We start from the raw sequence: 12621 nt of genomic DNA, 5'->3' as shown, positions 1-12621 counted from the left end.
CACTGAAAATAGAGGCGGTGCCACAATCAGTCTCTCAGCCTAAGATTGTTTTTTTTCTTTTCTTTTTGAGACAGGGTCTCACTCTGTTGCTCAGGCTGGGGTGCAGTGGTACAATCACAGCTCACTGCAGTGTCAACCTCCTGGGCGCAAGTGACCCTCCCACCTCAGCCTCCTGAGTGTAGCTGAGACCACAGGTGTGCACCACCATGCCCAGCTAATTTTTTCTTTATACTAGAGATGAGGTCTTACTATGTTGCCCAGGCTGGTCTCAAACTCCTGGGCTCAAGCAAGCAATTCGCCTGTCTTAGCCTCCCAAGGTGCTGGGATTACTGGCATGAGCCACCATGCCCAGCCCTAAGACTGGTTTTAAGAAAGAAACCAACCACAAGCTGTGGGTGGCAGAGTGAACTGGTGTACTGTCTTCTAGACTTCATGTTGGGACTATGTACATGAAGATTAAAAACCCGCCCCTTTGGCAAATTCACTGCTAGGAATTTATCACACAGATATGCGAGATTTGCACAATTACACAAAGATACCCTAAGGATGCGCACTGTGATACTGTAAGACCCAAACACTGGAAATAACCCAAATATGAAACAGCAAAAAAGATTTTTTTGCCCATCCATATGACAAAATACCATATAACAGTTAAGAAGAACTAGGTTGGTTTATATGTATTAATGTGTGACACTTTCTATTAAGGAAGAAGCAGCGGGTGCAGCATCAGACATATGGTATACCCCATGTGTAAAAAACAAACATACGCATGACATACAAAGAAATATTTCTGGAAAGACAGGCAAGAAACTGTTAACAATAGTTACTTCTGAAGCAAAGTAGACTTGTTTTTCCTTTGATCATCTCCTGTCTGGATTTTAAAAAATCATATGCCTACAGTATATACATATAAATAATGAATTCATCAAATCAAATAATGAAACTAAAATAAATCACTGGGGGAACCAGGACTCGGGTTTTGAGCAGGTTCATATGGCTGCGTTTTGGTCTTAAATCAGTAACTGCTTTTGAAAACATTTCACAACACTTCCAACTTAAGTTTGAAGCCCTCCATGGGGAGGGGTTAAGTTGTGAATGAGAGCTTGGCCAGCGTTCTAAAGTTTTGCAATCAAGAGAAAGGCTCTCTTTCGAGGGATCAGGGTGCATACGGATTTATTTAAAGCAGACATGTCAGAACAGGAAGGGGAGAACTCGGTCTCCTGGAGAAGTGGTCCTTTCCACTCTGACAAATCAGCAATGAACTTTCCATTCAATTTTCTGTTTTGGGGGGAGGAGAGGAGGAGGGTTCGAGATGACCTTTGGCAAAAGTGGGAGGAGATGCCCTCATATGGAAGGAGTGGACAAAGAAGGCCCTGCTGTCCACAGGTCAGCTGTCCACTCCTTCTGAAGTCTCACTTCTTCAGCAGGTTGTAATCGGAACCAAACACACTCTCTCTTTCTAGTCATCTCACACGGAGAAGGAAACTACTGTCCCACAACTTCATCATTAATCATTTAAATGTTTCCAAGAAATTTCCAAGAAACTTCTTAGTCAATTCTGAGAAGTTCTTCCACATACCCAACAAATCTCTGGAAAACCAAACCAAATACTAAAGGGAAAGTCAAAATTTATTTTGGGTGCTGGGTTTAATCTCGTGCCGCGCTTTGATAAATTCTAAGAAGCTGGTGCTGCCAGCCGACTGCGCTTCTGAGAGAGGAAGGGCAGCTCACACAGGCTCCACAGAGAGAAAGCCCTTGAACGCCCACCATGACGAACGAGCTGCGGAGCAGGGCAGGGGGCTGGCTCACCTGGCACCTTGTCCACTGACGCAAACACGGAGCGCTGCACTGTGGGGTCGCTGCTGCCCCGGCGCCCCTGGTCGTAGAAGCGGAAAGGCAGGTGCTGAGTGGAGGTGGAAGAGCCGAGTCCAAACCCCAGGACTTCAGTGGTGGGCTGGATTGGGAGGTCCAGGAGGGCTACGGTCAAACAATAGCATGGTTCACTCTGAGCATGTGGGATAGAGAGGGGTGGTGAGAATTTGTGGGGGGACATTGTAGTGGCTGTGGCCCTGCCAGGCACGTCACTTAGGAGATGCCAAGTGGGCGGCAGGCAGCCTTGAGTTGGAGAGAACAGTGGAACATCAGAGATCCCACTGAGGCTCAAGGCACAAGCAGATGCCAAGTGAGGGCTTCAGGCCAAGGTTGAGACCAAGCAGAAAGGGGTAGCAGCCCGGGCTCCTCGAGTGGAATGGATCCTAGGTCAATTTCTACTTTGGATTCTCAGCTTCCATGTGTAAAGGATCCTGACAAAGGCTGTTTCAGACTGCAAGGGAGTGGGGCCGAGTCTGCCCAGAGAGTTCACACATATATGTGTGTACGTATATCTGCACATGTGAAGGAGCATGTGAAAATATGTATGTGCATGTACATGTGTAACTATGAGTAGGTGTTTATCTGTCTTAGCCACTGTCCTCCCTTCCATAAATAAATCTCCCAATATATCCATTTAGAGGGGCTTTTTAAAATCAATTTAAGAAATACCCAAGGCGTTAGTTCTAACAGCCACTTTACAGCATAATTCTCAATTTTCAAATGAAGTATTTGGCCTTCATGCCAGCTGTGAGAAATTGCTTTACATGGGGCGGGGGGGAGGTGGGGGAAACAACTCCCTGAAAATAAATCTTAAAAGAAAGGGCTGAATGATTTAAGTCACTTTGCACATTACAAAATGCCTCAGTAATGATTTTGTAGGCCAAGTTTCAGCTAAGTGAGAAATGAGACGGGGACGACGTGGGATGTGGGACTGTGCAAATCAGCACAGCAAATCATCGCATCGGTAGTGCCCAGAAACTGGCCCTCTGAGGGTTTATTTTTGAGACAGGGTCTCACTCTGTCTCCTAGGCTGGAGTGCAGTGGTGTAATCATGGCTCACTGTAACCTCTACCTCCCAGGCTCAAGTGATCCTCCCGCCACAGCCTCCAGAATAGCTGGGACTACAGGCGTGCGTCACCATACCTGGCTCATTTTTGTATTTTTTTGTAGAGACAGGGTCTTGCCATGTTTCCCAGGCTGGTCTCGAACTCCTGGGTGCAAGCGAGTCACCGGCCTTGGCCTCCCAAAGTGCTGAGATTACAGACATGAACCACTGTGCCTCGGCAAGGGCTTATTTTAAAGTTATCCCTTGAGAAAGCATGCCCACATCCCCAGGTGGGCTTAAAATCCTCTCAGCAGCCACCAGGATGACCACTGCTGCCTGAACTGAATGGCACTGGGTATCTTGAGAAAGACTGTTTGAAATTTTAGGAGTTGACAGAATGCCTTCCCCCCACGCCAAGGAGAAAGTCCTGCCTTCCTGCCCAGTGAATGCATCTCTCTCATTTCTGTGCCTTTGCTTCTAAGAAATCTTGGCCTTCCTAACACTAGGCAGTGTTGGGCTTCCTCAGAAATTCACCACAAACCCCGTGAAATGTAAAATGACTTCCTTCCAAGGGTTCCAGCCTTTCACCAAGTAGGGCTGCCTCTTATAAGAACTGGGAAGGGGAAGGAGGAAGGGGTAAGCTTTAGAGTAGGAAGTTCTGCCTGTGGGTTCTGCCTGCATGACTTTGGGCAAGTCCCTGAGCCTCAGTTTCCTTCTCCGTAAAATGGGCAGAGCAGGCCCTACAGAACTTCAGAGTTATTTTAAGGATCGGAGGTGGTAGATGAATGTCAAAGCACTTTGTTAACATATGCTTGAGAATTTCAGTGTGAAGGGCTGAGAAGAGTGGTCCCACACTGATATCTACTTACTGCCGGCCTCCTGCCTGCTAGGGAGGGCTCTTCTTCTCTTCCATGCAGCCCTAGAAACTCACCAGAAATCAAACACCCAGGAAATGGGACTTCTTTGTACTCATATAAAACAATTCCTGAATCATAGGTATCTTCTTCTTTGCTATGGGGGTTCTCAAGGTCAATGTCAGAACTACAGAAAGCCCTGCCCCGCCAAGTGTCAGAGGACGCCCTGCCAGGGTCCGGCCACTCACCAGCTATTCTCTGCATCTTCATGCGCCTCGCCTGGATGCGGCCTTTGGCCAGGCGCTGCTTGGCGATGATGCAGCGGATGTGGTCTGAGAAGATGAAGGTGGCCTGGAGGATGGGGAAGGGCTTAGAATGGGGGCTGGACGCAGGCTTGTGGATGGTGATGTTCAGGGCACGGCTGTCATCCTCCACGCCAGTCACCTGCATGTCCTGCACAGTGAGAAGCAAAGGAAAGGGCATTTGTTGGGTTTGGGAGGAGGGTGGCTAGGAGCTGTGGCATCATGAGGCATCTAGAAAGAGGTCTCCAAATTCAACTCTGCTTTTGATCTAAGATCAACAGCCTCCCAAGTCCAACACAGTCATGGATGGGCACAAGGCAGACCAGACTCAGTGGGAGAAGACAGTGTAGGGGGAGGCACAGAGTATCCCAAAGGAGCGAATGCTGGTGGTGGTGGCTGGTGTCTGTTTTCCATGAGGACTTGGGTCAGCTCATGAATAACAGGGTACCCCATACAAGCCTCTTCAAGGGCCCACAGGAAACACAACAGGCAAACTCTTACTTCTAAGAAGCCAGAGATAATGAACCAAAATTACTACTACCATCTGGCATGATCTTAGATATAGCTGCTCATCTACTCCTCAATTTCTTCCTTATTTCTTCTAAGAAGGGGACATCGTTGGCAACCATTTGTATGTCTTTCAGAAACTTCTGGTCCCCAAAGGGAAAAGTTAATCCTGAGAAAGGGACAGGGGCTGGGCATGGTGGCTCATGCCTGTAATCCCAGCACTTTGGGAGGCCGAGGTGGGTGGATCACAAGGTCGGAGTTCGAGACCAGCTTGGCCAACAAGGTGAAACCCAGTCTGTACTAAAAACATAAAAATTAGCCAGGCATGGTGGTGTGTGCCTGTAGTCCCAGATACTCAGGAGGCTATAAGGCAGGAGAATCGCTTGAACCAGGGAGGCAGAGGTTGCAGTGAGCAGAGATCGAACCACTGCACTCCAGCCTGGGTGACAGAGCAAGACTCTGTCTCAAATTAAAAAAAAAAAAAGAAAAAAAGAAAGGAATAGGGAAAGTCACTGAGCAGAGATTTGAAGGAAGCTGTGTTCTGAAGGTGGAGAAGAAACGAACATGGAGCAAATTTTAAAAAAGACAAACCCAGTTTAAAACCTCAGAACGGATTCTGCATAGAGAATCTGCTCCCATGAAGGTTTCAGGTGATCTGATATAAAAGCCTGCGAGGGGATGAACACAAAAGTCAGAAATGTTAAAGGAGGGGGGGACAACGTTGGAAAAGGCTCACAGCGGAAGATGGTTGTGGTTCTCAGGCATTACATTTGGCGCGGGCTCTTTGGAGACAACACCCCCATCAAAACGTGATAGTAAGGATTAGATGAGGTATTCCACATTTAAAGCAGGGAGTGTGGTATAGTAAAGACCTGACAAATAGTATCCATTGGAAGACGTCCAAAAAAAAAAAGGTTTATGTGGCTTTCATTGTCTGATGGAAGACACATATTAATTCTTTGGGGGAGGAAAACACTTGCCTGACACTAAATTCTAATGGAAATTAATCATAAGCCTAGGTAAAGCCTAGATAGATAAGCATAAGTCACTTAATGGACAATGTCTTGCATGGAGTGTTTTTTTTTTTTTTTGAGACAGAGTCTCGCTCCGTCGCCCAGGCTGGAGTGCAGTGGCGCAACCTCGGCTCACTGCAAGCTCCGCCTCCCGGGTTCACTCCATTCTCCTGCCCCAGCCTCCCGAGTAGCTGGACTACAGGTGCCCGCCACCACACCCGGCTAATTTTTTGTATTTGTAGTAGAGTCGGGGTTTCACTGTGTTAGCCAGGATGGTCTCGATCTCCTGACCTTGTGATCCGTCTGCCTCGGCCTCCCAAAGTGCTGGGATTACAGGCTTGAGCCACCGCGCCCGGTCCATGGAGTGTTTTTTTAAATGAAAGATTCTTCTAAAGTTGTTTCTTACATTATACTTTGTAAAAGACACCTTTACAATAGAAAGATGCTGAAGAAGAGAAGGTTGGGGAAGAGGCTGTAACAGCAGCTTCAAGTATGTGGGTGGTTCTCGCAGAGAGCAGGACACAGACAGCAGGTCAGGCTGTGGCGAGGCAGAGATGGGGCAGCCTGAGCAAGGCCCTTCCAGAAACCAGGGCTGGCTGGCAAAGAAATGGACTGCCTTGAAGTAGGGCAAAGCTCAGGCGTGAAGTGTCGGCTGGACATCCAGGGACAAAGGGTATGGCAGAGGGGTGAGCTGGGAGGCTGCTTTCAACCCTTCTGATTCTTTGCTTTATTCACTCAAAGAGCTGGTACTAGTCATCTATCACGTAGACAAACTTTTTTTTTTTTTTTTTTTTTAGACAGGGTCTCACTGTGCCACCCAGGCTGGAGTGCAGTGGCGCGATCTCAGCTCACTGCAACCTCTGCCTCCTGGGTTCAAGCAATTCTCGTGCCTCAGCCTCCTGGGTAGCTGGGATTACAGGTGCCTGCCACCATGCCTAGTTAATTTTTGTATTTTTAGTAGAGACAGGGTTTTACCATGTTGGCCAGGCTGGTCTCGAACTCCTGACCTCAAGTGATCCACCTGCCTTGGCCTCCCAAAGTGCTGGGATTACAGACACAAGCCACCACGCCCGGCCCACATTGGCAAACATTAAAAACAAAAAACAAACAAACAAAAAAACCCCAAAACCCAGGCCCCAGCTTGGTACTTGGCAAGTTAGAGCCTAGCTCTGCTGGACTGACGTTGAGCGGAAGGGAATTCTCAAAAATGCCAGTGGCAACAATCATTTTAGAGTGGTATTTGGCAGTGTCTACTAACACTTAAAATTAGTACACCATCCTGGCTAACATGGTGAAACCCCATCTCTACTAAAAAAAGTACAAAAAACTAGCCGGGCGAGGTGGCGGGTGCCTGTAGTCCCAGCTACTCGGGAGGCTGAGGCAGGAGAATGGCGTAAACCCGGGAGGCGGAGCTTGCAGTGAGCTGAGATCCGGCCACTGCACTCCAGCCTGGGCGACAGAGCGAGACTCTGTCTCAAAAAAAAAAAAAAAAAAAAAACTAGTCCACCCCAGCTTCTTGGTATCTGCCTAGGGAAATCTTGCCCAAGTGCATAAAGGAGTGAGAGTGATTCCGTTCATGGCAGTACTGTCTGGAAAGGCAGAAAACTGGAAAGAGTCGACAGGGCATGGGTTAAACATGCCTTGCTATAGTCACACAGCAGTGAAAAAGAATACCAGGAGGTCTGCGTGTACTAATGTAGCTGGCTCTCCAAGACATGCTATTGAATGAAAAAAGCAAAGTTTAGAACATATTCAATGTGATATCATAAAAAACACGCACATACACTCTCAAGTATATGTATATAATTTTAAAAAATAGTACATGTAGTTACATTTATATATGCATTTGGCAGAAAAACAGATCTGGAAAGGTCACACTGATAATAAAGGTTATCTCCTGTGGAGGGGAGGTGTAAGAATTGAGGGTTTTGGTCAAAAAGGACTTTGCTCTATATCTGAGCATTTATGTGATATTTTAGCTTTTTTTTGGGTGACAATTTGTTCACATATACCTTGTATAATATCATTAGAAATTAATGATAAAGATGATAGCTGTGTGTGGAGGTGTGTGTGTGTGTGTGTGTTTGTAGCCAACTGAGAAGAGATTCCAGAGCTCCTGGCCATCTTACCTGCAATAGGCCTGCAAACTTGACCACTCCCCAGCCAAGCCTGGACACATCAGGCTCCACCAAACTCATCTGGTAAATATCCACAGCCAGGAATCGCTGGACCATGCCGCCATCCTTGGTGATCACTGTACATGCAATCAAGTCGCTGTTATCTGGGAGGAGGAAGGTGAGAAGAGAATGAGGCACAGTCTGGATGCCCGGGGTGATAGAGACACCAAAGCTGACTCTCATTCTACCAGGAGCAGAGCTCAGTGGTTAGAGCCCAGGTCTAGAGTCACACAGACCTAGGTCTGAGTTCCTTCTCGTTATGCTGGGAAAGTTTCTTTGTCTCTCTGGACCTCAGATCCCTCATCTGGATAATAAAGATAATGCTCACTCCCTCAAACTGCTACAGTAAGGACTGATATAAAGCATATAAAGTACATAAAGCATCTGTCCATTGCTTACTGCATGTTAGGTGCTCAAACCGTAGCTTAAAAACAACCAGCATGGCTGGGTGCAGTGGCTCATGCCTGCAATCCCAGCACTTTGGGAGGCCAAGGCAGGTGGATCACCTGAGGTGAGGAGTTCGAGACCAGACTGGCCAACATGGTGAAATCCCATCTCTACTAAAACTACAAAAGATTAGCTGGGTGTGGTGGAAGGCACCTGTAATCCCAGCTACTTGGGAGGCTGAGGCAGAAGAATTGCTTAAACCTGGGAGGTGGAGGTTGCAGTGAGCCGAGATCGCACTATTGCACTCCAGCCTGGGCAAGAAGAGCAAAACTCCGTCTCAAAAAACCAAACCAAACCAAAACATCAACAAAACAATCAGCAGCCCAAGAAAGAAACTGAAGATGGCACAAACAAATGGAGACACATCCAACGCTCACGGATCAGAAGAATTGATATAAAGTGACCACGCTACCCAAGGCGATCTATACATTCAATGCAAATTCCTATCAGAATACCAACTTTTTCACAGTATTAGAAAAAAATCCTAAAATTCATATGGCACCCAAAAAGAGCCCAAATAGTCAAAACAAACCTGAGCAAAAAGAGTAAAGCTAGGCCAGGTGTGGTGGCTCACACCTGTAATTCCAGTACTTTGGGAGTCCAAGGAGGGAGGATCGCTTGAGCTCAGGCGCTGGAGACTACCCTGGGTAACATGGCAAAACCCCACCTCTACAAAAAATGCAAAAAATTAGTTGACTGTGGTGGCCCACACCTGTAGTCTCAGCCATTCAGGAGCCTCAGGTGGGAGGATGGCTTGAGCCCAGTGGGGTTCAAGGCTGCAACAAGCCACGATTACGCCACTGCACTCCAGCCTGTGTGACAGAGACTTGGTCTCAAAACAAACAAAAAAAGAGCAAAGCTGGAAGCATCACACTACCTGACTTCAAATTACAAGGCTCTAATAACCAACAGAGCATGGTACTGCTATAAAAGCAGATATATAGGCTGGGTGCTGTGGCTCATGCCTGTAATTCCAGCACTCTAGGAGGCTGAGGTGGGCAGATCACTTGAGGTCAGGACTTAAAGGCCAACCTGGCCAACATGGTGAAACACTGTCTCTACCAAAAACTAAAAAAAATTAGCTGAGCGTGGTGGTGTGTGCCTGTAGTCCCAGCTACCCCAGAGGCTGAGGTGGAGAATCGCTTGAACCTGAGAGGCAAAGTTGCAGTGAGCCAAGATCGCACCACAGCACTTCAGCCTGGGTGACAGAATGAGACCCTGTCTCAAAAAATAACAAAAAGAAAAACACATGGACCAACAGAACCGAATAGAGAGCCCAGAAATAAAGTCACATATTTACAGTCAAGTGATCTTCAACACAACTGGTAAGAACATACACTGGGGAAAGAATACCATCTTCAGTAAATGGTGCTGGGAAAATTGGATAATCATACGCAGAAGAATGAAACTGGACCCCTCTTTCTTGCTGTATACAAAACCAACTCAAGATGGATTAAAGACTTAAATGTAAGGCCCAGAACTACAAAAATTCTAGAAGAAAATCTAGGTGAAAACTCTCTGGACATTGGTCTATGCAAAAAATGTATGACTAAGACCTCAAAAGCACAGGCAACAAAGCCAAAAACAGACAAATGGAACTTACTTAAACCAAGAACCTCAGTAACATTTCTGTGCTTCTTTAAAGACTGATGGCAGTTTACACTTGTGATGGTTAAACTGAGTTCACCTAATTAAGTAAATGGTTAAACTGAGTTCACCTAGTTAATAAAGACAGTAAAGCAAGAATCCCCCGAGCCACGAGAGAATCACCAAGCCCTCAACTCAGCGTATGACAATTTAGAGCCAAGCCCTGCACTGTTGTATGTGGATGTGCATTGGATGTGTATGGCACTTGGCCCTTCAGAACCAGTTTTCCCATTTGTAAAATGAGAATTATGTCCCTTATCTTGAATTGGTTGGTGCGTCAAATGAGAAAAGGCGGGAAAAGCATGGGGTCTTGTGCATAGGAGTCCTCTGCATATGCTAGGTTCCTTCTCTTACTTGAAAGTTATCCCTAGCTGGGTGTGGTGGCTCGTGCCTGTAATCCCAGCACTTTGGGAGGCTGAGGTGGGAGGACTGCTTGAGCCCAGGAGTTCAAGACCAGCCTGGGCAACATAGTGAGACCCTGTCTCTACAAAAAGCAGAAAAAAAATTAGCCTCTCAGCTACTTAGGAGGCTGATGTGAGAGGATTGCTTGAGCCAAGGAGGTAGAGGCTGCAGTGAACCATGAGTGTACCACTGTACTCCAGCCTAGGTGACAAGAGCGAGACCCTGTCTAAAAAAAAAAAAAAAAGAAAAGAAAAAGAAAGTTATCCTCAAATTTAATGTCTGATTTAATGCCTAACCTTGACTTGGAAATCACCAGAGTAACATAGGACCATTAGATGTACAGTCTACTGATGTATGTAATCCTCTGCCATTTACGTTTTAAATGAGAGAGCTCAGTCCGGAAACAACCTAAATGTCCCCAAACAGGAGAACTATTTGAGTACATTTTTTTCCCCCACCAGATGCAAAATTATACACCCATTTAAAAATTGTTTAACCAAACTGTGGACAGTGGTTCCCCATGAGGAGCGAGGTGAGAACTGGGGGTAGGAGTGTGTATGTGGGAGAAGTATTAAGGGGAGAACTTTCATTTTTGTTCTATGTTCTACTCTACTGTTTAAAATTATTTTAAAATGACAAAAGTATTCAAGACATACTTTTGAAACACATATAATAAGCCCAAGTTAAAAATCATGTTTTACAAATAATTACAATGACTGTGGAAAACATAATTTTAAATGAAAGAGGATAAAAATGTTATTACTATGAGTTTGATTTGTTTTAAAAAAAAAAAGTATCCCTACAAAGAAACACTAGTACAGAGAAAATGTGCCAAAACATTAACAAGTCTCTGATTAGAAGAGGGTAGGTGAGATGTTTTGTTGTTTCTTCACAGTTTTATTAAACTATAATTTACACACTATAAAGTTCCCCTATTTTAAGTATACAGTGTACCTATTTTAAGTATACAGTTTGAGTTTTAGTAATTTTTTCTTTTTCTGAGCATAGTACCCAATAGTTTTTCAACCCTTGTCACCCCCCCTGCCTTTGGCAGTACACAGTGTCTCCTACTGCCATCTTTATGTCCATGAGTATCCAATGTTTAGCTCCCACTTATAAGTGAGAACATGTGGTATTTGGTCTTCTGTTCCCACATTAATTCGCTTAGGCTGCCAGCTGCATCCATGTTGCTGCAAAGGACATGATTTTGTTCTTTTTTTACGGCTGTGTAGTATTCCATAGTGTATATGTACTACATTTTCTTCATCCAGTCCACCACTGATGGGCACCTGGGTTGACTCCATGAGTTCACTATTTTGGATAGTGCTGAGTTTTAGTACATTTACAGCTATGCATTACTACATCCCAGTTGTGGAATACTTCTATCACCCCAAAAGGTTCTGTTGGGAGCACTTTAACCAGATATTTGGCTCAACTTTATTGGTGGAGGAGAAGGATAACATGGATGGTATCAATTCTGGCCAAAACACACAATAACAAACTTGGGCTCATGCATTCTCCAAGGACTTCCCCCCTCTCCTTTTTTAGTTTTCATCCTGATCTAAAAGCACAGATTTTTAATTTAGATAAACTTCTCTTTCCTTTTTCGGGTACCCCCAGCACATACGCCTCTGTTCAATCCTCCAACAGTGTAAACTGTCTGAGATTCTGGTTTCACCTGGATGTCACCCAGTTGCCTCTCGGTCTTTACAGGCCTCGTGTTTCCCTCTATTCTCTCTAGCACATGACCCCTGAAGTCAGCCAGGTGCCCCCATAGCAAATCCCAGCACCGGACAGGCTTTATTGAATTTGTACCTTTTTTTTTTTTTTTTTTTTTTTTTTAGACAGTCTCGCTCTGTTGCATAGGCTGGAGTGCAGTGGCACGATCTCAGCTCACTGCAACCTCTGCCTCCCAGGTTCAAGTGATTCTCCTGCCTCAGCCTCCCTAGTAGCTAGGATTATAGGCGCACACCACCACCCCTGGCTATTTTTTTATTTTTTTTATTTTTAGTAGAGACAGGGTTTCACCATGTTGGCCAGGCTAGTCTCGAAGTCCTGGCCTCAAGTGATCTGCCTGCCTTGGCCTCCCAAAATGCTGGGATTACAGGCATGCGCTACCACATCTGGCCCAGTTGTACTTTCTTATTATCTACAGCAAGAATCTTCTTTCCTTTCCCAACAGTCCAGTCAGGTATTTGAAAATATTTTAAAAAAAATATATTTTAGGGCTGGGCACAGTGGCTCATGCCTGTAATCTCAGCACTGTGGGAGGCCAAGGTGGAAGGACTGCTTGAGCTTAAGAGTTCATCCTGAGCAACACAGTGAGACCCTGTCTCTAAAAAAAATTAAAATAAA

General features: G+C 45.6%; 1 protein-coding gene across 2 annotated transcripts in view; it reads right to left on the bottom strand.

Moving 5' to 3' along the window:
• CLEC16A (C-type lectin domain family 16, member A) overlaps nt 1-12621 on the bottom strand; it is a 233890-nt gene that overhangs the window by 52374 nt on the left and 168895 nt on the right. Inside the window, exons 19-21 of one of the 2 annotated variants that reach the window (XM_011961399.1) lie at nt 7723-7874; nt 4020-4224; nt 1810-1977 (exon numbers count right to left, since the gene is read on the bottom strand). In XM_011961399.1, coding sequence (XP_011816789.1) covers nt 1810-1977; nt 4020-4224; nt 7723-7874 — 525 coding nt within the window. Of the gene's footprint in view, nt 1-1611; nt 1978-4019; nt 4225-7722; nt 7875-12621 lie in introns of those variants that run through there. The other variant, XM_011961400.1, reaches the window with a different exon arrangement.

This window comes from Colobus angolensis, unplaced genomic scaffold (assembly GCF_000951035.1).
Source record: "Colobus angolensis palliatus isolate OR3802 unplaced genomic scaffold, Cang.pa_1.0 Scaffold55, whole genome shotgun sequence".
Classification (NCBI taxonomy): Eukaryota; Metazoa; Chordata; class Mammalia; order Primates; family Cercopithecidae; genus Colobus; species Colobus angolensis.
This window is presented reverse-complemented; position numbering and strand designations above follow the sequence as displayed.